General features: G+C 34.7%; 1 protein-coding gene across 2 annotated transcripts in view; it reads left to right on the forward strand.

The window, feature by feature from the left end:
- TRHDE (thyrotropin releasing hormone degrading enzyme) overlaps positions 1-26,021 on the forward strand; it is a 420,293-nt gene that overhangs the window by 227,332 nt on the left and 166,940 nt on the right. For both annotated transcript variants that reach the window (XM_050749271.1, XM_050749272.1), the window contains exon 6: positions 11,634-11,771. In XM_050749271.1, coding sequence (XP_050605228.1) covers positions 11,634-11,771 — 138 coding nt within the window. The remainder of the gene's footprint in view (positions 1-11,633; positions 11,772-26,021) is intronic.

Consider the following 26,021-nt stretch of genomic DNA (forward strand, 5'->3'; position numbering starts at 1 on the left):
TGAAGGGGTGGAAGGATTGCATGTAAATTGTAACCAAAAGAAAGCAGGGGTGGCTATACTTGTATCTAATAAAATAGACTTCAAATCACAAACAATCAAAAGAGGCAAAGATGGTTATTATCTAATGAGAAAGAGGTTAAATAATCAAGAGAGTATAAATATCGTAAATGTATATGCACCCAACACTAGAGTACCTAAATATGTAAAGCATATATTAATGGGCATGAAGGGAGAAATAAATAGCAGTACAATAATGGGGACTTCAATACCCCACTTTCAACAATGGAAACATCAATCAGACATAAAATCAATAAGGATATATTGTACTTGAGTTGCATTTTTGACCAAATGAACCTAGTAGACATATATAGAACATTTTATCCAATAGTAGCTGAATATACATTCTTCTGTAGAACCATGGAACATTGTTCGGAATATACCATATGTAAGACCACAAAACAAGTTTTAGAATTGAATTCATAGGTAGCATGATTTCAGACCACAGCTGTATAAAACTAGAAATCAATGACAAAGAGAATCGTGAAAAATCCACAAATATGTGGAAATTAAACAACATACTCCTGAACAACGAATGGGTCAAAGAAGAAATCGAAGGAAATAAAAAAAAAAATACTGAGACAAATGAGAATGAAAACACAACATACGAAAACCTATGAGAGGCAGCAAAAGCCGTTCTAAGGGAGGATTTTATAGCAATAAATGCCTACATTGAAAAAGAATCAAGCTCCAGAATAAATCATCTAACATTATACTTCAAGGAATTAGAAAAAGAAGACGATACTAAATCTTAAATTAGCAGGGGAAAAGAAATAATAGAAATCAGAGCAGAAATAAATCAAATACAGAATGGAAAAACCATAGAAAAAATCAATAAGACTAAGAGCTTTTTTTTTGGAAAAAAAAAATCATCAAGCTTTTAGCTAGCCTAATTAAGAAAAAAAGAGAGAAGATTCAAATCAAAAAATAAAAAAAAATTAAGAAAAAAAGAGAGAAGATTCAAATCAAAAAATAAAAAAAAATTAAAGTGAAGAAGTTGAACAGATAACTCAGAAATAAAAAAGAAGACACAAATAAATGGAAATAAATTACACGTTCATGGATGTGAATAATTAATGTGTTAAAATGTCTATATTACCAAAAGCAATGTACATATCCAACATGATTCCTCTCCAAATCCCAAGGGCATTATTCACAGAAATAGAATAAAGCAATTCTAAAATTTATATGGAAACATAAAAAAACCCTGAATAGCACAGGAAATCTTCAGCAAGAAGAACAATGCTGGAGACATCACACTTCCTGATTTAAAATATATTACAAGGATATAATAATCATAAGAGGGTGGTACTGGCATTAAACTAGACCCATAGACCAGTGGAAAAGAATATAGAGTCCAGAAATAAATCCAAATATATACGCTATGCTAATTTTTGACAATGCTACCAAGAAGACACGATGAGAAAATGATTGTGTCTTTAATACATGGTGCTGAGAAAGCTAGATTTCCATATGTCAAAGAATAAAATGAGGCTTTTGAGTTACACCATCTATATAAATCAACTCAAAATGGATAAGACCTACATGTAAGACCTGGAACTATAACACTTTCAGATGAGAACATAGGGAAAAAACTCTTGAACATTGTTGTTAACAATGATATCTTGGTGTGATATACCAAAAGCTCAGCCCACAAAAGAAAACATAAATAAATGGGACTACATCAAACTAAAAAGCTTCTGTACAGCAAAGAAAACAACAAAATAAAATGGCAGCCTATGGATTGGGAAAAAAATATTTTCCAGCCATATACCTAATAAGGTATTAATGTCCAAAAGATATAAAGAACATATGAGACTTAATAATTGAAAAAAATAATTGGAAAATGAGCAAAAGACCACAATAGACATGTCTCCAAAAGAGACATAAAAATAGCCCACAGATATATGAAAAGATGCTCAACATTGTTAGTCATCAGAGAAATGCAAATCAAAATCATTATGAGATACCACTTCATACCTGCTAGAATGACTGTTATCAAAAAGTTAAAACATAACCAATGTTGGAAAAGCTGTGGAATAAAGGAAAGTCTTGTACACTTGGTAGAAATATAAGTTATTATGGAAAATAGTATGGAAGTTTCTTTAGTGATTAAAAATAGAACTACCACATGACCTAGCAATCCCTTTTCTGCATACATACCCAAAGGAAATGAAATCACCGTCTTGTAAAGATATCTGTACTTCAGTGTTCATTGAAGCATTACTCACAACAGCCAAGATATGGAAGCAACCTAAGTGTTTGTCGATGAAGAAATTTTGTGTATAAACACACACACACACACTTTGTTCAAAAGAACAAAATCTTGCCATTTGTCATACCATGGATATGTCTGTCATTTGTCATACCATGGATACGACAAATTATGTTAAGTGAAAAAGCTAGACACAGAAAGAACAATATTGCATGATTTCACTAATATATGGAATCTGTAAAAAAAAAAAAAAAAAAACCCTCAAATATATAGAGATAGAAAAGAAGGCAGTGGGTACAGGTGGAGAGGTGGTCCCAAAATGGGAACATGTAGTTAAGAGGATACAAATTAACAGGTATGTAGGATGAACAAGTCTAGAGGTCTAAGATACAACATGAGAACTATAAATAATAAAATTGTACTGTGTCTGTGATTCATGCCAAATGAGTTGATTTTAGCTGCTCTGGCCACAAAACCAAAAAAAAAAAAAAAAAAAAAAAAAAAAGGTAGCTGTGAGATGATGGATATATTAATTTGCTTCACTGTAGTAACGATTTTACTATCTATCTATATTCCATGTTATGTTGTATACCTTAAATTTACACAATAATATTTATTAAAAAGAACACTTTAAATCACAATTCATAGTTTAAGCAACAAAAAAAAAGAAATCCTCACAAATAAATGAAAGCTAAATGACATGCATATTTTTAAAGGATAAGCACATGGCATATGGCGATTATTTGCAGTGATTTTTTGGGCCGCTAGAATCAGAATGAGCTATGTAATTAAACAACCTGTTCATAATTATTACTGTGATTGACATTATTTGAAGCACATTCACAATTGTTCCATAAGACCCAGGATTATCATAAGTAATGAAAATGTGAGTGACTGATTGATAACTTCTGCTGTATCAATATTGCTATATTTTTAAGATTCTTGAGTAAGTCTGCAGAATGATAAGAATTTGGTTGTATATAATTAAGTTCATTTTGTGTTCTATCTTAGCATTTTCCCTTAGCTGCATCACATCTTGGATAAAATGAGACATGACGCATTCAGCTTGGATGTTAAAAACAAAACATGAGGCAGCTGAAGGGTTTAGTCATGGAACAGACCCACAATTTAACCCACTTTCTCTGTGTTCATCGTGTTCCAGAGTATAGAAGCTCATAAAAACTGTGCAGAGGGTTATCTGGGATTATGAGAGGCACAAAATAATCTGAGATATTCTTATAAAAACATAATCGCTTTTTTAGTTTATGCACTGATTAAGGCATCTTAGAGATTTTGTAGCTTGGCATTGAATGAAATGTAGTTGATGGCTGAAAGAAATAACATATGGAACACATTATTTCAGTTAATTGTAATGCTTATGCAAAATCACAGAATAATGTTATATCAGTAAGAGATATGCCTGGAGTCTTGTGATCATGTAACACTTCCAATAAAATGTTATGCAAACAAACACATAAACTTTTCAGTACAGTGCTTGTTTCATTGTAGGCATTAGTGGTGATTATTTTTTAAATTATTTTTCAAAAATACCTTCTGTATATAAGTGTGTTTACACAAGATTGGCTTTAGTATAAACGGACTGTTTTAACAGGCTGCAAGTGAAAATAATTATTAACATCTTGGACAAGTATATTTTACACATGAGATTTTGAAATGTTAATTTTTAAAGTGCATTGGTATATGGAAGCAACATTTATTTTCACAAGCTTTTACTTTCTCCCTCAGTATGATTTAACTGTGCATAAATTATTTACTAGTCAACTAAATGATGATATAATTTTTCACTAGTAAATCTAGCTAACTTTCAACTGGTAGAACTTAAAATACTTTTGTACATTATAGAACTTTATAAAGAGTTGGATGACAATATAAAATTTACAAAGTAAATTTCTTTCAATGTTATAGGAAATTTGAAGTCTACATAATTTCTAATTTCAAATATGGCATTGTGCTGTATGCTTACAAAAGATGATAATTGCAAAGTTACAGGGATACTATTTCACATAGATTGAAATCTGATGGATATTTTCCCCCAATATATTTACTTCTTTTCAATTCTTGATCATATTTCTCTGCTTTAACCTTTGTCATGATTTGAGTAGGTAATGAAAAACAAGAAGGAAAAACACCAACTGTGCAATGCTAATTATGTGTTTATCCTTCATTCTAGCCTTGTATAAATAAGGAATTCAGTTTAGTAAAAATTCATGTGGTATTTTGTTTAACCTAGGTATTCTTAAAAGTCTATATCATGTTATAGTATAGATTTCCAGAGAAGTAAAACATAAATTATATATCTTATTTGTTCTCTTTATGATAGATCAAGTAAACTTGAATCAACATAGTCTTAGACACTGAAAGCATTTTTATTCATAACATTCTCTCTACTCTCACAGTATTTTGTACTATTAATAATACTGTACCTATCACATGGCATTAATGGGCTGTATGTGTATCTATCTTTCATACCATAATGGGAGTTGCTTAAAGGCAGAATTCTGTCTCAATTATATCTCCTTTGCTTCTAATACAGGACCTCCTGTAGATGAGGGAGTCGGGAAACATATGTGGAATTAGATTGCATTGTTCAAGCATTATAATTTTAGTCAGACTTTCTATTGGTTTGATTCCAGCATTAAAAAACTTCCTTTATCTGTTCCTAAGAAATTATATCCAGATATTGTGAACATTACAATCTAGAATATGATATTACATAAACAAATGAAAATACTGAAAAATGAAATAACTGTATTTGGATATATATATTTGCATCTACAGTCTGCCTACATTTACATTTATATCTATATTTAATGTATACATTTTGGATTTCAAAGTAAATACATTGGTTGATCACCGTTGGTTATAAAATCGAGCTAAGTTTTAGAGAAATAATTGGTGCAATGTGTTTTGATCACAAAGGTAAAGCACATATTGTGTGCTATTTGTGCACAATTATGCAATGTTGTCCTGTTTCTCTGTTTCTAGTTGTTTATCACTCTAGTCCGCTTTCCTACTATTCAGAGATATTCAGAGTTATATCTCTAAATGTAGCCCTGATGATGTCACTTCCTAACACTAGCTTTCTGACTAGGCATGGACAAATTTTGATGATTTCATTATTGCCTATCTTTTTTTTTCTCATTACTAGTAATTTGCTATGTTAAAATCTGCCTTTAGCCACACAAAACATTGTAGTATCCCAAACAAACCACACTAAGCTCTCCATGACTTTTCCCACATATTCCTTTCTGTCAAGAATGCCCTTTTCTGCCATTCCTCCTAGAAAACTCAAATCAGCGTTAAATATTCAATTCAAACTCTACCCTGCCTAAGGCAGAATAATTAGCAGCCTTTTCAGTGTAGTCACACTACATCCTGAACCTACTTCCATTTTTACATGTAGCAAGTTGTGTTTTAACATTTGTTTTCACCTTCGTCTATCATACTTCTATAGCCTTTGCAAGTATCTATAGCCTTTGCCAGTATCCTTTGTCTTTGTATCTTTCTAATCCCAGAACTAGGCATACCATCTAAGATGCAGCAGGTGCTTAATAAATATTACTATAAATATTTGCTTATAAATATTTGTAGAACTAATTATCTTATTTAATTTTCACAACCATATATGTTTGCAACTGAGAATGCTGAGGTCTAAAAAGTTTGAGTAACTTGCTCAAGGTCATACAGCCAGTGAGTGGCAGATATCCAGTCTGGAGGCTTCAATGTGTCTCCCTTTTATCCTAGGAATACCAGAAAAGCCATTTATGTTCAGATCTATCCTTCTAGAAAATTGAGTATTTGTAGCTGCTCTGATGTAACCCATGTCTCTTTGATAATTTTTCTTCTGCTTTCTCCATGCCTATGAACACCTCACAACTACTTGAATTGGCTCAGTCTTGGCTCTTTTCTTCTTTGTCTCTGGTTTGATGTATCTGACTTTCTTTGATCTTGATTTAGATTATTCTATGATTTTTTGGTCTGCTTTTTGTTTGCTTGTTTTTTTTGTTTGTTTGTTTGTTTTTTTGTGTATTTTTTTTGGTGACAAAGTCGAAGTATCTGCCTTGTGTTGCTCTTCCCTAAAATTAGTCAGCCTTCCTAGGGGAACCTGCCAACATCCTTACTCTTATTTCCTATTTTCCATCCATCACCAGTGACTGTGGCTATGCCAGGCATATTCTCTTTTAACCCCTCAGACTTTGACGTGTTCAGGTAGAAGCCATTACAAGACATAAAGAAATATAATTTCTCATGTGTGCCTAATGTGATAAGAACTATTGATAATTCCCTTCACAGATGCTACTGAATACCAATATATGAAATGCTAATACTGTAATAAATAACGTTTGAGTGAATCCTTTGTGAGATTACACACACACACACACACACACACATATATATATAGACTACAGTTTATTGTCAAAAGATTTTTAGCACTAGCCTCTTATCTCAGACCCAGGCTTTTACTTTCAGTTGCCTATGGCACATATCTTTTTAGATATTTACCTTAATTTTTCTTGCAAAATATCTAAAACTGGATGTTTTTAGCATATCCTCCAAACCAAACTTTTTTTCTACCTCTCCATTTCTGTCAGTAGTTCCTCCCCCGGTTTTTTTTTTTTTTTTTTTTTTTTTTTTTGGTGGGGGGGGGTTTCATCAAATCTAAAAGCTATGTAGCTATCACTGAGTATTTCCTCTCTTTTATCTACTAAGGGAATCAAGGCATCAAAGTATCAACATTGGTTGAATTTTTGCATTCAAAATATCTCTCAGATCCAACAGTCCTTCAGCAACATCTTGTTCTAATACATCATCACCACATCCCACTTCCTGTCTCCTGTTTGCATGCATCAAATAATCCTGTGTATGGCAGATAAATTAATTTTCCTAAGACACTACTTTTATTATGCCATTATGCCTGCCACTGCCTATTTATAAAGAAAAAAACTTCAACCTGATAATTGAGAATACAGAGTATCTTTCTTTCGTGTTTCCTCTGCCAGATTTGCCCTTTTCAGCTGTTTCCCCCATTTATCTGAGTAAACACTCATCCTTCAACAACCCACTTTAATGTCACCTCCTCTATGAAGCCTTTTCTCAACTAATTAATCATTTCATCCTCTGTGTTTTATAGCATCCATCATATTATATTACAGTTTGCTGTTTATCTGTACTTTTTTGTACTTTTTGTTCTACTCTTGAGTTATTTAAGGTTAGGGCCTAGTTTTTGCTTATATATTCATTCCTCGAATGCTGCACAATATCTGGCATAGAGTGGTAATTTAATACATATTTGTTAAATGAATGAGTGAATACATAAAATAATGGCAGTGTTATATGGTGTTCATTCTCAACTCTACATTTACTCACATTTTCTTTACTTTTCTGAAATGCCTTTGTACTGTTCTCCAAAAATTCAAATGCAATAGATTTTTGAAAATAGTTGAATACAAAATGATATATTTGATATTATTGTAACTATTTAAATCTGGGCACATATTCAACTACTCTAGGTAGCACCTACATTGAAGTGGTAGAATTTATGGTTACTGTTGACATTGAACTTATTGTAAACAGATTTTAAAGTTCTCCATTTTGTTTTATTGTGCTGCTTTTTCAAAGTGTTAGGTCACTTATCATGGTGACCTTAAAATATGATGTAAAATTATAAGTACCTGTTGAATATTCACCACAAATATATTATTTCACCATGCATGTGTACACACACACACCAAACTTTAAATTTCCTGCCAAGAGTTAGATCAAATTCTACTTCTTCCTTTAAATGTTCCACGAATCATTTCATTTAACAGAATTTGTATTAGTCTGTTCTCATGTTGCTAATAGAGACATATGTGATACTGAGTAATTTATGAAGGAAAGAGATTTAATTGACTCACAGTTCCACATGGCTGGGGAGGCCTCACAATCATGGCGGAAGGTAAATGAGGAGCCCTCTTACATGGCGGCAGGCAAGTGAGCTTGTGCAGGGGAATTTCCATTTATAAAACTGTCAGATCGGCCGGGCGCGGTGGCTCAAGCCTGTAATCCCAGCACTTTGGGAGGCCGAGACGGGCGGATCACGAGGTCAGGAGATCGAGACCATCCTGGCTAACACGGTGAAACCCCATCTCTACTAAAAAATACAAAAAACTAGCCGGGCGCGGTGGCGGGCACCTGTAGTCCCAACTACTCGGGAGGCTGAGGCAGGAGAATGGCGTGAACCCGGGAGGCGGAGCTTGCAGTGAGCTGAGATCCGGCCACTGCACTCCAGCCTGGGCGGCAGAGCAAGACTCCGTCTCAAAAAAAAAAAAAAAACTGTCAGATCTCGTGAGACTTATTTACTATCAGGAGAACAGTATGTAGGAAATAGCCCCTGTGATTCAATTATCTCCACCTGGCGCCACCCTTGACATGTGGAGATTATTATAATCCAAGGTGAGATTTGGGTGGGGACACAGAGTCAAACCAAATCAGTATTGTTTTTCTCGAAATCCCTTTAGCACATTCAGCCTGTAAGATGAAACTAGTGTTTCATTTACTATGGCCAAATATTCTGTTTTATCTCTTACCTCACATTAAAGCTAGGATTTCTTTATTTTTAAGCTTTCATAGTTTCAGGTAAACAGTAGGCAATTAACCAATACTTAATCTTGCTGATGTTGTTGATTTTGATGATGATGAGAGCCCCTGCCAGGGCTGACAAGCTGAGATCATTTCTTATTTTATAGTGACACAGGTCTTTATAAAAAATTAGCACCTTCTCTGCTGGAAACTCTTTGCAAGTCTGTAAAATTGAGTTTGCCTCTGGCTAGACTTTTCTTTTTTCCTCCTCAATTTAAGGTATTAGCTATTCTGGGATTTGTGAGTGTTCTCCTGCCAGGCTTTTTTCTTTGTTTCCCCTCTCTCTAAATCCATTTATGCATATAAACTTTTTTATTTTTTTCAATTACACAGTATCATTCTCTCCAACAAGGTAGACAGATGAATCTTTTGCTAATGATTTAGCACTACAAAACTTAAACACTGCTTATTGAAAGTCTACTGAGTAGGCAAGATTTGTTTTTGTTTTCCTCCAGAAGCATGAGGCAATAATATAATATATAATTCATATTTCTTTTAACAGGAAAGTTTTCTCTTTGGAATTTAGATTTTATTTTCTAAATTACATGGCCATTTTTCTTTATACCATTTTAAAAATTACATTTCTAGCAAACCAAGGTATGTTTAGTAAATTTTAATATTGATCAATATGAATTTATTGTTACCAACTTTTAAAATTAAGATTTAAATAAAGCATCATTTTAAGTTCACTTTACCTGGTTGTTTTAGATCAGGTGCTTGAATGATTTGTAAAAGAGCAGGCAATTGCTGTTTAAATGGCTAAATATTATTTTATCTTCAGAATGGAATCACACGTTTAATTGGTATTTCTTATAAACAAAAGTGTTCATTGGTCAAGTTGAAGTATAATTATAATTTCATTATTTCTCCCATTAATTCTAATATCAGATAGTTTTCATCTACATTTTAAAATTGAATGAATAACAAGATTGTATATCTGCTTAAAAGTAACCTTAAATTTTTTCTTTTGAAATTGGTACATAAATTTTTCTTATTCTCTAAGACTATGCTATTTTTCTGAGATCTTATTGTTGCTTCTCAGTGGACTTAAATAAACAATGTGAATATTGGTGTTATTAATCTTAAAATTTTAAAGCATAAAGTCTAATTCTACTCTTTTTAATTTGTCTGGAATTAGGAAATTGGTTTGAGAAGAAATATAGTATTTATGTCATATTTGTCGTTTAATTCAGTCTAAGTTTGAACTTCTCATCTGTGGCCTCTTAGGATCCGGAGCAGCCCTCAGGGACTCAAAGTATGATTTGTCATTACCATATAATCCTCTTGGATGGAGAAAAGATCATTGCTGTGAAGCTCTTAGAGCAAGAGAGGACTGAAGAAGTTAAATATATGGACCATAGACTATAAAACATAATCTATTAGAAAACAAACCTTGCAGTATGTAGTCAGATGCCTAATTAAATACATTATCAATTAAACATACTAAATCATAGAGCTAATGAGGTTGAAAAAAAATCTTTCTTTAAAGCCAAATTTAAATTACCACACACATTTATGTCCAGTTAACAATTCTTTTCTTGGCATATTTTTTCTCCATTTCCATGTCTTTAAATCCAGGATTGGTGTATTCTCAGCTTGAAATTACAACTCACTGAGAAATAACATGCTGTTTATCTGCTGGGCTCAAAACTAGGAGACTCCAGGAGTGAGTTCAGAATTAGCTAGAGCAGTTTAAGCATTGGAGTGTTAATCTCTGTAATGATACTCCTCAGGTCACAACTATCTAGGAGCTATTTAGCCCTTGTTATATTTTGCAATTTCTTTTTTCTTACTCTCCTCTTTCAATGAAGGCAGGAGGCCGAGAAGACTACTAGCTGCCAGCATTTCTATTAACAAAACCCTAGCTGTTTCTTTAAAGTGGGCTTTCCAAAACAAACAAACAAACAAACAAAAAAAAAAAACCCAAAACAGAGAAGTACTTTTTCTTTACAGTTTATTTTTTAACATAGCAAATCAGCTTTTACCAGAGCAAATGCTAACGTCTCGATATGCAGAAAATGGAAATCTCATGATTTTTCTATTTTCATTTCTTCATGGTAATGGATTATTAATACTGATTGGTCTCCACTTTATGTCCACTATTTTGAATCCCCAAATACATCCACCAGTATTCTAGCTTGATGTGAAGAGTGCCTTTTATTACTAGTTGTGGTCTCTTGAAATTTTTTCAGAAAATAAATGTGTGTGTGTGTTTTATGCGAGTGTGTGAAGGGGGAGTGAAGGGAGGGAAGGACAGGGGAAAAAAAAAAAGAGCTGTTTAAATGGTATTAGAAATCCATGGTATGAATAACAGAAGGTTAGTATTTCTTATATTGAACTTACCTAAAAGTTCATTTGGGACTGGAATTACAATGTTTACCCTGTAAAATGCACAAATAAGTCTGCATCTTATCATTGTTATTATTGCCTGCCCATTGTCCAAATTTGCTTTAGCCACTGTTAAAACACAAGAGTTCACTGTTTTTATCTACTTAGGGACCAATGTAGTCCATTGATTTTGTTTCATGTTGAGCTTAAGTCAACCACCTTCGTTTTAGAGTAACTTAAGGAGCATTTTTACTGGGTTCACTTTAGAGTTGAGTCATGCCTTGGAAGACTGATCAACATCAGCAATTAAGTGACATACATTATGTTCAAGTCATCATACACATTCTAACTATGAATCACCTATGATATTGCCCTGTCTACTGTATTGCAGGAAAAACAGAGGTTCCTGACCGATGTTCTGCATGAAGTGATGCTGCTGGACGGCTTGGTCAGTTCCCATCCAGTATCACAGGAAGTGCTGCAGGCAACAGATATTGACAGGGTGTTTGACTGGATCGCATATAAAAAGGTGGGAATAAAGAACAAAGTGCCAATTAGATATTTCACTACCAAGATAGCTAAACTAATTCATGTTAAATGTGTATATTTTTCTTTTCTTCTGGGCGGATAGACATAGACTGTGAGTTACAAAACAGAGTCACTAGGTTCATGAACTACGGTTTTGCTTTAAAAGTTGGCAAAATGGAGATTAATGTTTGCCAAATAATGCATAGAAATATTGGAAATATTAATAAATATTTGGAGAATCAATATGAAGTTGCTCTACAAATGAAGTTATGTAAATGTCAGTTTTTATTATTATTAATAAAAGAACTGACCCATATAGTGACAAATTAATTTTCACCAATGCCCTTAAATACTAATTTATTTTGATGGGCCAATACAAATGGATATAGGTAATGACATGATACATGCATCTTATATGTACTATTTGAAAGATATTTTGAAAATTAAACATGTTTCCTGAATAACTAAACATAACAAATAAAATTTTAAAAAGACTAGACTTTGGCAATGAATAATTTTGAGCCAATGACTAAATGTAAAAATAAGGTAAATATGAATTTTTCCCATTGTTACTTGGATTAGGATTTTTCTTTGTATCTCTTCGTTGTTCTAATTTTAACGTGATGATGTGCCTCTTCGTGTTTTACACGTACTAGTCACTTAATGATGGTTGAAATAGGATCAAAGTCTGCTGTGATCTTTAGTGTAGGTTAAATTGCATTTTTTGGAATTTCTATGTACTTTTTTTTTTGAGACGGAGTCTCGCTTTGTCACCAGGCTGCAGTGCAGTGGCGCCATCATGGCTCACTGCAACCTTTGCCTCCCGGATACAAGTGATTCTCCTGCCTCAGCCTCCTGAGTAGCTGGGACTACAGCGTGGGACTACAGGCATGTACCACTACACCTGGCTAATTTCTGTATTTTTAGTAGAGACAGGGTTTCACCATGTTGGCCAGGCTGGTCTTGAACTCCTGATCTCAAGTGATCCATGAGCCTCGACCTCCCAAAGTGCTGGGATTACAGGTTTGAGCCTTGATGCCCAGTCTGGAATACTATTCTTGATACTCTGTGAGGGGTAAAAAGATATCATGAATAGCAGCATGCAAATAACTAGGAAGGTAGAAGTTATTCCCTGAAGCATTTATTGTAGTTAACACACACACAAAATATTTTGGTTGGGTCCTGTTAGTCCTCCAACTTTGTTCTTTTTCTTTTTTCTTTTTTTTTAAGTTTCTTTGGTCCTTTGCATATGAGTTTAAGAATGAGTTTGTAAAGTCCTACAAAAATTATACTGGAATTGCAGAAATGTGCATTGTGTTTATAAAACTATTTGGGAGAGTTGACATCTTAGCAATATTGACTGACCCATGAATACAGTATGCCTCCAGTTCCTTTAGGTCTCCTTTATTTCTGTCCATGATGTAGTTCTTAGTGAATACATTTTTCATATTTTTTTTTCAGATTTATCCCTAAGTATTTCACATTTCCGGGCAATTGTAATAGTAGTATTTTGAAATTTCATTTCTAATTTTTGTGTTGCTATACATAGGATACAGTTCATTTTTGCCTATTTATCTGGTACAATATTAAATAGAAGTGGTGAAGCAAACCCTTGTGCTGTTCCTAATTTTAGAAGCAATACCTTCAGTCTTTATCCATTAGTATGTTTCTAAATATTTATAAATGCCTTTTATCAGGTTGAAGATGTTGCATGCTCTTTCTACATTGCTAAAAGTTTTAATCAGAAATGAGTGTTGACTCAATTCAATGCTTTTCTCCAGCATCTATCAAGATGGTTATATATTTTTTGTTTTTTAGTTTGTCATTATGGTGAATTATAATGATTAACTCTTTAATGTTAGGCCATCTTTGCATTTCTGAGACAAATGTCATTTAGTCATAATATATTATCCTTTTTATAAATTGTCGGATTCAATTTGCTAAAAACATGTTTAGAAATTTTGCACCTGTGCTCATGAGGGATATTAGTGCCTAATTATCTTTCTTGTAACGTCTTCCTTGTTGTCACTATAATACTAGCATCATGTAATGGCAACTATTATCTTTTTCAACTCTCTGGGAGAATTTGTATAAAATTTATATTATGTCTTTCTTGAATGTTTGTTAAAATTTACCAGTATAACAGTAGAGACCTGAAATTTTCTCCCTGGGAAGGTTTTTAACTAATGATTTAATTTTGTTAATATGTGGTAGGTTATTTATTTATTTTAATGTGAGCATTGGTGGTTTATTTCTTTCTCAAGGACTTGGCCCATTTCATCTAAAATGTTTAATTTATTGGCATAAAGTTTTACAGGATATATTCCCTTATTATCCCTTTAATAACTGTAGCATCTCTAATCATATAACCTCTTTCATTCCAGATATTGGTAATTTGTGTATTATTCCTTTTTTTGTGATTTGTTTAGCTGAACATTTATAAATTTTATTGATCTCAGAAAAACATCTTTTGTTGTAATTGATTTTCTCTCTTGTTTTCTATTTCGTAAATATCCTCTCTAATCAATATTTCCCTTTTCTACATACTTTGAATTTAAATTTTTCTTTCTCTAATTTCCTAAGGTAGAAGCTGAGGTCATTAACTTGAGACCTTTCTTCTGTTCCATTTTAAGCATTTATTCTGTAAATTTTTTCTTAAGTGTACCACCTAGGAAATCTCCCAAATTTTGATATGTTTAAGTTTCATTTTCATTCACTTTAAAATGCCTGCTAATTCTCCCTTTCATTTGTTAATTTCCCCATGTCTTATTCAGAGTGTATTATTTAGATTCCAAATATTAGAAGATTTTTCCAGAAAATTTTCTGTTATTCATTTCTTACTTAATTTTATTGTGGTCAGTGAATATACTCTGTATGACTTGAATCTTCCTAGATTTATTATGGTTTATTTTATGACCCAGAAGTTGATATGTGTTGGTAAATGTACTGTATCCACTTCAAAAGAATATGTATTCCTCTAGTGTTAGCTGGAGTGTTCTATAAATGCCAATTAGGTGAGGTTGGTTGATAGAGTTGTTCAAGTGTTCTGTATCCTTATTGATTTTCTGTCCACTTGTTCATCATGCTTTCTCGATGGGCCTTCATTGTGTGGACTCCCTCACATAGTACCAAATCAAACATCTAAAACTGTGGAGAAAAATAGTGACCCAGTTATCTGCTGGCATATCTGAAAAATAATTTTCAAATGTGAATATGGAGAAAGGAGGATTAAAACATTTAGGCTGAAATTTCAGGGACTTCATTTTGATAATCCAGCATCAGGCCTTGATGTAAATTCAGTTTCCTAGCCTTGTTCTTTGATTTGGCTTCACTCAGGTTCTTCCTATAAGAAAACTAGTATGTGCATAATGGGTAATAACCAATTACTTTGTAAGTAGAACAAAGGTAAACTATGTTGGGTTTTGTAGGTTAAACAACATCATTCTGGGATGTATAACAGGTAATATAGATGATTCTGGAGACATAAATAATAATTGCTAACATTTATTACATGGATACTCTGTACTAGTCACCAAACTAACATTTTACATTTATTATATAATTTAATTCTTATAAGCATCTAATGGGGTTGTTATGATCATCATCCTCACTTTAAAGATAAATATGTTGAGTTATGGTAAATTCAAGGTTTCCCAGAAAATCAGGTTCCAGAGCCAGTATTCTTAATTATTTTCATATTTGATTAACAAGCTTGGCTGGAACATTTATTCCAAGATCATTTAAGCCTGTGCTTATGTTCTAGGCACTGTGTGCTGAGTAGAAGAGATCTAACAATCAGTAATACACAAAGGAGAGAAAACATAAATAAACCAGTGCAGTAACATATGAGTGCTATCCAGCAATATTTCCATATTAAATGTTGACACCTACCTGAAGTCATTTTGAGCAATTTATTCAATCTTGTTGACTAAATAATGGGTAAATTTGATATGTAGTATTAACTTTCAGAATGGTTGAGTTAGATATTTACAATATCATCAGAAATCTACCTTTCTTCAGTTTATTGGCTCTCTTTCTCTCTGACTTAATTTCTGGATGATCCTTAGGATGCACTAAGACTCATCTCATATGGGCCTCAATTTTGTGTCCCTACTGAGTTCAGAGAAAGAGTAAATTGACTCCCATACAATAGAATCTATATCTGTTTCCCCAAAGGGCTATGATTTGTTTTGATTAGGAAAGAGATTATCACTGGCCAATCCTTGTGTCCGCCGGGATGGAGTATTCTGACTGGTCAGTGAATGTCATGAGCTCATCCTCTGTGATGTGAGACAAAAGTCCCATAGCAGTTAGGACTCCTGGGATCACTCAAAGTAGAGGAGGAACAATTTCCGAAAGAAAACGATCAGTAGAAAAAAAGTAACGGATGCCACCTCAGAATCTAAGGAGTTATGATAGAAATATCTACAAGATACAGTCACGAGATAGGGGAGTAGAGGGGAACTGTAAGAAAACAAGAAAATCATCCTTCAGAGGAAGCTCAGAAAAGAAAACTGGTGATTAAGTGGAACATCAAAGAGTTAAACATAATCATAGCGGAATGTGAATTTTGAGTAGCAGACAGACTGGAAGAATAAGCGGGATATGAACTTGGAAGACATTTCCTTTCACACTAAGAATTTTTATTTATTGATTGATTTATTGATTTATTGATTTTGAGACAAAGTCTCGCTCTGTTGACCAGGCTGGAGTGCAGTGGTGTGATCTCAGCTCACTGTAACCTCTGCCTCCCAGGTTCAAGCAATTCTTCTGCCTCAGCCTCCTGAGTAGCTGGGACTACAGGTTCCCGCCACCACGCCTGGCTAATTTTTGTATTTTTAGTAGAGATGGGGTTTCACCATATTGGCCAGACTGGCCTTGAACTCCTGACCTCATGATCCATCTCCCTCAGCCTCCCAAAGTGCTGGGATTACAGGCATGAGCCACTGTTCCCAGACAGAAATTTGTATTTTATCCAAAAGGTCAAACAGAACCAAGGAGAGTTTAAAGCCGAGGAGTAACATAATTAAAATTGCATTCTAAAAAGAATATTCCTGTAGATGTAGAGATGGAGTTGATATTGATAGTTCTGGACAATTCAGGAAAGATTGTAGAGACTGGAGTTGTAGAATACATCACTTATATTTGGTAATATTGTGTGTAACACAATAAAAATTTCTTGCCACTGCTCTTCTGTGTTGTTCTCCCTAAAGGTCTCTGTTACTAGTCAACATTAACCTCTGCCAACAGTCAAACCCTCATTGCATCAGTGCTTTGCTAGCTTATCATCTCTTGTAATTATTCCCTTAATAATTATTCTAATTATTCCCAGTTCTGTTTTTTTGTTATTCTCCCTGAATAGTAATTACAATACACTTTAAATAACTTTTTATAAAGAAATGTATTATAGCAGAACAGAAGATTATACAAAAAATAAAGGTTAGGAACCAATAGGCCAGCTACTAATTTGGGATTGAATTTAAGAGCTGACTGCCTTTGAAGAAATACTGGGTAATGTTCCATATGGATAGTCCCAAGACTATTATTAAACAAATGAAAAACTCCTAAAATTGCAAGCATTTTTAAGAATGGGAAGAGAAAAACATGAAAACTACACTATTTCAAAAAATTAGGTCTGGTGAAATAACAAGTTTCCCATTTTAATAGTAGATTGAAAATGCTTTTATTCTTGAAGTGTAACGGAAGCAGGAAAATACTGTCCATAGACTGGAAGGACTGGAATAGGTGGATTGAGACAATCTCTTTGTTCTAGAAGCACAAAGGAAACAAGAATCAATGACCCAATGACCTAGATGATGAAAGTGAGTGAATGCTCATTAAATTTACATATGATGCCAAGGTGGAGAGGGTTGCTATAAGCTTGGAAGAGAAGAACAGAGTTCAAAATGACTTCAATTTTAAAGAGATCCTTTACAAACAAGAACACTTTTCCAGCAATTCTTATGTCATGGTTAGTATATTTGTACACCAAACAAAATTACATAAAATAAAAGGTAAGAGAATTAGCAAGTGAAAAAATCTTCAAAGGAACACTGGGGACACAAATTTTTTAAAAAGTGATGGTGGTAGAAATCTAACTTGCTGTGCTTTGCCAATATATTCCACACCTTAAATTTGAAAACCCTTTGACCAACAGAAGTCAACATGTGAAATTTCTGTCATCTTTAGAAATGAATAGGAAAGGCCAATCATCCATTTGCATCTATCATCCCTTGTAATACCAGGCTCCTCATCCACAAAATCATGCCAGTCAGGTGATGATTAATGCGCAGAGAGAGCACTATTAATGCTACACACAGTATGCCTTATTTCTGCAAGGGGGAAGAAAAAAAAGATGATGCCTTTCTTCAAGAATGCAACCCTGCCGGGCATGGTCGCTCATGCCTGTAATCTCAGCACCTTGAGAGGCTGAGATGGGAGCACTGCTTAAGCCCAGGAGTTCAACACAAGTCTGGTGAACATAGTGAGACCCTATCTCTACAAAGCATTTAAAAAATTTTTAAAAATTAGCTAGGCATCATGGTGCATGTCTCTAGTTCCAGCTATTCAGAATGTTGAGGGAGGAGGAATGCTTGGGTCTGGGAGTTAGAGGCTACAGTGAGCTATGATAGTTCTGCACTCCAGCCTGGATAAGAGAGCAAAATCCTATGTCAAAAAACAAACTAAAACAAACAAACATCAACAACAAAAAGAGCAAGAAAAGAATGCAACCCAATAGAAGACATAAAACACATGAAATAATAATAGTAATTGTACTATGAGTACTACTAAAGCATATCTATCATTTAATGATCACTTACTATGTACAATGTATTTTGTGAAATGCTTTGCATGTATTATCCCATTTACTCCTGACAGAAAACTTGGCATGCAGGCATTTTTAACTCATTTTACTGATGAGGAAACTTACACTTAGGTACTTAAGTGATTACCACAGCATCAGATATTAAGCAAATAAACAGTTCAGGATTTGATGACAGATATATCTAAGTTTGAATCCTGAGCTCTTATCTACAAAGTCTTTCACAAATAAATATATTTCAAGGCAAATTATGATATGGACCATCTCAGTGGATGGCAACTCCAAGCTCCCAGGCCACCCTTGATCCTGTCATGCAGAGACAAGATATTCTACTCTCTTCTTCCTCTTGCCACTGTCTACTTTCTGTTGCTCTCTCTCTTCCTCTTGCTACTCTCTTCTTCCTCTTGCTCAAGCCTTGTAAGATATGCCTCTTTCCTCTTTGCCTTCCACCATGATTGTAAGTTTCCTGAGGCCTCTCAACCCGTGCTTCCTATACAGCCTGCAAAACTGCGAGCCAATTAAACCTCTTTTCTTTATAAACTACACAGTCTCAGGTAGTTCTTTATAGCAATGTGAGAACTAATACAGAAAATTGGTACCAAGAGTGGGGCATTGCTATAAAGATACCTGAAAATATGGAAGTGACTTTGGAACTGGATAATGGGCAGAGGTTGAAACAGTTTGGAGGGCTCAGAAGAAGACAGGAAGATATGGGAAAGTTTGGAACTTCCTAGAGACTTTTTGAATGATTTTGACCAAAATGCTGATATTGGTATGAACAGAGATGGTCAGGCTGATGAAGTCTCAGATGGAGATGAGGAACTGATTGGGAACTTTGAACTTGAGTTTGCTGGTTTATGGTGTCCGGCGGAAGAAATTTCCAAGCAACAAGGCCTTCAAGATGTAGCCTGGCTGTTTCTAACAGTGTATACTCATATGTGTGAGCAAAGAGGTGATCTGAAACTGTCTGAAACTGGAACTTAAATTTGAAAGGGAAGCAGAGTGTAAAAATTTGGAAAATTCATATCCTGGCCATGTGATAGAAAAGAAAAACCTATTTTCTGGGGAGGAATTCAAGTGGGTTGCAGAAATGTGCATAAGAAGAGCTGGATGTCAATAGCCAAGACAATGGGAAAAATGCCTTGAAGGCATTTTAGAGATCTTTGTAGCAGGTCCTCCCATCATAGGCCTGGAGACCTAGGAGGGAAGCATGGTTTCATGGGCCAGGCCCATATCCCTGCTGCTCTGTGTAGCCTTGGGACATGACACCCTGTATTGTGGCTGCCCTAGCTCCAGCTGTGGCTAAAAGGGGCCAAGGTATAGCTTGGGTTATAGCTTCAGAGGGTGTAAGCCATGACCCTTGGTGACTTCCATGTGGTGTTAAGCCTGTGGGTGCAAAGAGGACAAGAGTTGAGGCTTGGGAGCCTACCCTAGATTTCAGAGAATGTGTGGAAATGCCTGGGTGTCCAGGTGGAAATCTACTGCAGGGGAGAGCCCTCATGGAGAATCTCTACTAGGGCAGTGTGGAGGGGAAATGTGGGGTTAGAGTCCCCACACAGAATCCCCTCTGGGATACTGCCAAGTGGGACTGTGGGAAGAGGGCCACCATCCTCCAGACCCTAGAATTATAGATCCACTAACAGCTTGCAACGTGTCCCTAGAAAGCCACAAACACTCAATGCCAGACCTTGAGCACAGCCATGGGAACTGAGCCCTGCAAAGCTACAGGGGCAGAGCTGCCTAAGGCCTTGGGAGCCCAACCCTTGGATTAGTGTCACCTGGATGTAAGACATGGAGTCAAAGGAGGATATTCTGGAGCTTTAAGATGTAATCACTGCCCTGCTGGGTTTCAGACTTACATGGGGCCTGTAGTCCCTTTGTTTCGGCCAATTTCCAAATGCTTTTGGAATGGGAGTATTTACCCAATGCCCGTATCCCCATTATATCTTGGAAGTAACTAACTTGTTTTGATTTTATAGGCTTATAGTTGGAAGAGGTTTGCCTTTTCTCAGATGAGACTTTGTTTAATGCTGCAATGAGTTAAGACTTTAGAGGATGGCTGGGAAAACATGATTGTATTTTGCGATGGGAGAAGGACATGAAATCGCATTTTGAACTGCAATCTCCAGTGTTGGAGGTGGGCCTGGTGGGCAGTGATTGAATCATGGGGGTGGATTTCCCCCTTGTGGCTCTCATGATAGTGAATGAGTTCTCATGAGATCTGGCTATTTAAATGTGTGTAGCACCTCCCCCGCTCTTTTCTTCCTTCTGCTTCAGACGTGTAAGATGTGCCTCCTTCCTTTTTGTCTTCCGTTATGATTGTAAGTTTCCTGAGGCCTCTACAGCCATCCTTCCCGTACTTCCTATGGAACTGTGAGCCAATTAAACCTCTTTTCTTTAAATTTTATAAATTACCCAGTCTCAGGTAGTTCTTTATAGCAATGTGAGAATGGACTAATATACCACCCCAGTCTAAATCAGCACCATTTTGCCAGAATCATTTTCTGCAACGTCTCTCTGCTTTTAATCCTGTTCTCCTACAGCCTATCTTTACCAAGCATTCAGAGTGATATTTATAAAACCTGTGTCATATTGTGTCAGTTCTTTGCTGGAAATTCCATAATGACCCTCCCCCGGCCTGGACAAAATAATAATAAAAGACACAGTCTTCATAGTGACCCACGAATCCCTTCCTGATCTCTACTCATTCTATTCTCCCCAGTGACTTATGGAGCCCTGACTCTTATTTTATCTCTTATCTATCTGAATTATTCTCTTATTACTCTCCCCTCACTAATGGTGCTACTGTTCTACCAGCTCCCTTGTTTCCCCTGAGCTCTACCAAAGTCCCTCCCACATGAGGGCCTTTGAATTGGTCTTTCTCTTTGTATGAAAAATGTTACTCCACATAGTGTCATTGTCCCAGCTTGCTCTCCTTGAAACCTTTGCTTAAATGTCACCTTCTCAAGAAGACCTCCCATTTAACATTGGAACTGAAACCTTCACTCTTTTTCCCCACTCATTTTTGTTATTCTGATCCTATATTTACTATTTTGTTTGTTATATTTACTATATTGTTTGGCTTTCCACTTTCCCCCATTGAATGTGAGCTTCATAAAGGCAGAGATCTATGTCTAGGTTTATCACTAATGTATCTCCAGTACCTATTATACTGCCTGTGTGCAGAAAGCACTCTGATAAGTATTTGTTGAGTTAAATTAAAGTAAATGTCAGAAAAACAATATAAACAAAACATTCTGGTGTTTCAGAGGGAAAGATCCCATCTGTTTATAGGAATTAGGAAAAAGAATTGGCTCTTGAAATAGGATTAAGGAATTTCCAAGGTAATTCCATATGAATTCCAGAGGGGAAAGAAAGATTGTATTACCCAGTCATTTAGTTTTCTAATGGGTTTCATCACATGTGGCCTGACCCCTCAGCCCTGGACCTCATGGGACCCCCTTCTGTGAGCTCAGCTACTCTCCTGCTGTCTGTTCCCTCTCCTGCCTCAGGCACAATTAGCCTCCTGTTCTGCAAGTCTTCCTGGCTCTTATTTTTTTAAACAGGTCCTTCTTAGACTTTGCTTTCCCTACTCACAGTGAATCAATTACATATATACTAACAAATGAATGTAATAGATCACTATTTTGTGATACTCTTTAGATGTCCTACAGTATCTGGTATATTACATGTATTGGTTAAATATAACACTTGTGGTCATTTCTGTAAAATGGTTGGACAATAGGCTTTTAGTGTGCTATATGATGGCAATAATAGGCAATAATAGTATCAGCTGTTTTTTGTCACTGAACATCCACTTATTTAATCTCCCACACTTGTACAATATAAGGTATATATTATTATCTTCAATTTACATAACAGTAAATAGAGGCCTAGAAAGTTTAATGATGTGCTCCAGCTCCTAAACGTCAGACCTAGGATTCACATCTTATTGTTTCTAACTTATATGCTTTTCACTCTACCAGGATTCTTGTCTATTGTGCCATTGTTTCAATAGAAAATATGATTTGAGTTTTCATTCCATGAATGAAAAAAAAGTCTTATTTAAAAATAAGTAACATACTGGCATGCATATCAAAAATAAAGGTTATAAAATCTGAGAAGTATAAGCACTGATTATGATCATCTCATAAGGAAAATGTGAACAAACTTGGGACTGAAAAAATTAGGCAAAGGAGAAAAAGCCAGAAAAAGAAGGGAGGAAGAGAGATTGATGTTGGAACATTTGGAGATAAAGCCTATAGAAAAGGCTAAAGAACTTACATATGTCCACCCTGGAGGATAGAGGGCTAAGAGGTGACTTAATAATTGGCTCTAATATGTGAATGGTCATTATGGGAAGGCTGCTCACCACTTCTCTGTCAACATCAAGGTCAGAGTAAGATAGATGGATTTAAATTACAGGAAGAAATTTCAGTTAATATAAGAAAGAACTTCTTGACATAAAAGGCAATTAAACATTTTAATATGAACTACTTAGGCTTGTGAAATCTTCATTCTTTGATATTCTTTAAAAATGAAATTTAAAATGTGCTCCCAAATTAACAAATTAAATTGAAGAACTACTGAAAAAATTCCTCCTGGATATTAACTTCACGTTACATAATAGTCAGATAATATAAAATTTATAGCATATCAGAAATTAATTTTTTATTTGCATATTTATGTATGTGTCATTAAATTTCTTTTTGTTTTAAATATAGAAGTGTGAGTGGTTAAAAAAAGAACTACTAGCTTCTTAGGTAAACAGAAAAAATGTAAAACTAATTCCCATCTATCACTGAATGGTCTACTGATACCTATTAAACATCATCACAATAATTTCTAGATATAACATATTTTTGTTATTCTTTTTCTTTGTTACCAGACTTTGCTTTTGAAGCTAAATCAACGTTATACTGGACCAGCAGCAATATTAAGACATTCTGTAAAGAAAATTCCTATTTGCCTTCATAAAGAAAATGTACATGTGGGAGGAGATACTTTCATTGATGTTTTGTGATAAATGCCTTTACCACTTACTGGTAAATTATTAATTTGTGCATTTTGCTGATGGAGGCAAGTTTTCCTTTGCACACATATTTGACTGGTTCATCATCATTTAATGGTTTCTTTTTATTTTTTCCTGTGCAAACCTTAACACTTAATACAGCTTATTTTCGTTCCAGACACTTGCACCTCTCCCCATTAGATGTCCATCTCTGGTTTGGCATTTACTTGATGAGACGGAAAGAAAAAGTCTGTATTTAATAAAAATAGGTAGCAGATTGCTGAATAGAGGAAGGAATAGATTAATCCTATTCAAATGATTCTTGTTATCTTCTCCTGTCCCTCTTTGTGTCACACTGTATTATTGTTAACTAATGGTTTAGATAACTACTTTTGAATTCCTCTGTTGCACACAGTTTCTGTCTTTTTTACTTTGATGGAAAGCTTAACAAAGTGCAATGTTGGTTTTGACTCTATTCTTCTGCTTTCTTATGCAGGCTTTGTGAGAGCCAAAGTGGTGATCTCATGATATGAGAAGCTTAAGGGCCAGAACCATGTAACCCTTAGCTAGCAAAACTTGGCTGTAGTGAGCTTATGCTTTCACGGCTTTCAGAAATACTTCTACAGCTACAGTTGTTCTTGTCTTCTGCTTATGCAAAAAGCTTAGTTCTAATGACTTTTGCAGTGGGTTTACTTATGCTAGACTTCATCAGTAGTCATATTGAAAAATAAAAAGTTAGCATTTAAGTTAGTATAAATGGTAATATGTAATATTATAACATATTATATAACATATAATATAAATGGTAATATAGATTTTTATAGACTTTTCAGAATGACAGAATTCTATAGTACTTAGAAAGGAATAAATTAAGATGTAAAGGATAAATAAGCAAGGCAACTAGAATCAAGGATTGACATTTTGATAAATGAAAAGTATACAGGAAGGAAAAGGAGAATAGAGATAATACTTCCTATTTACAGAAAGAACACTTGGAGAAAATTCAGAATAAACATATTTAGAATGTAAGTAGTGTTTGTGTATCTAACAATATTGAAAGCGGTTGAACTGAATTGATTTTTCCTGTGGAATAATTGTGAATGAGTTGTTTTTTGGCATTTGAGGAATGATTTTTAATCAACATAACCACACACCAATGTTTAATCAACCACACATGGTATGTTAATGAAATATAAACATCTTCAAAAGCCCTATACAGTTAGCAATGTTATACATGATGTTCAGAAGCATTAGTACACAGTTGTTTTTACCATTGAGGTCACCTTTTATACTATTTCCTTTTCATGTGGATCTAAATATTATCTTGTTTCATTATAAAAATTGTATTTTTGAAGTATTTAAGAGTTCAGGGCTTAATTAATTGAAGACATATATAAACCTCAATCAGAATTTCAGCTTCAAACAGGTCAAACTATGTTGCTCCATGGGGTAGATACAATCCTAGTCAAACAACAAAGACGCCTTTTCTCTTTGTCCCAAGTCTTATTTTCTCAGGTAAATATGTTATTTCCTTGGAAATGATGAAATTGTTTCTTTGGACATACTCTCACAGATATTTTTATGGATTCTTTCGTGGGAAGCTAAGGACCATTTGATGACATACTGAGAAAATTATCTAGAGACTACATGTTGTCTATATTCATTGTCATTCATGCTATTGCATATTTCCTAGGAGGACCAAAATCAAGTCGTTGATTTTTGTGCTTTTAAAAATAGAATGTCTTTCAGCTTTTTCTGAGTTAATTTTGAATCAGTATTAGGAGGTTTAACTGTGATTTCATGCAACATACTGTTACCTTGAAGACACAGAGTTTTTTAAAAAAGTATAAAATCTGGCTTTTGTCTTAAAGGCATTTTCCCAAGAAGGAGAATTTAAGCACCATTTTTAAGGTTTCACAGAGAAATGAAAAGAAGACAAAGCCGAAGGTGAGAAGTTTAATGGGAGGCCTCCCATAAAGCTAGGACCTTAAAGAGTTACACCTTAGCACACAGATGAACTAGAAATAAACCTATCCCCATCCTCAGGGGACTACAAAGAAATTACCTGTTCCAAACTTTGGCAGCAAGTAAAACGGGAAAGAAAATTTCTCCTGAAAATTTGCAACTACAAGCAACCTTTGACTGGCATCAGATCTCAGATGAAAACCATCTTGGTACACTGTGAACCTCAGGCCAGGATTTAATTTAAAATGGCTGGTCCTGGACTAGAAGGTATCCCCAGACACCAGACAGACACTAAAACATATCCTTTCTAGAAAAGCCCACCTTCATATCTCATCTCAAAAGATTTCCACAGACAAATCTCAAGGAAAAAAAAATTTACAGTCAAAAATCACCAGTCACACAAAGAAACAGGTTTCCACGAATATGAGACAGCAGAAACAATTAAGAGAAGA

The sequence above is a fragment of the Macaca thibetana genome, chromosome 11 (genome assembly GCF_024542745.1).
Source record: "Macaca thibetana thibetana isolate TM-01 chromosome 11, ASM2454274v1, whole genome shotgun sequence".
NCBI lineage: Eukaryota > Metazoa > Chordata > Mammalia > Primates > Cercopithecidae > Macaca > Macaca thibetana.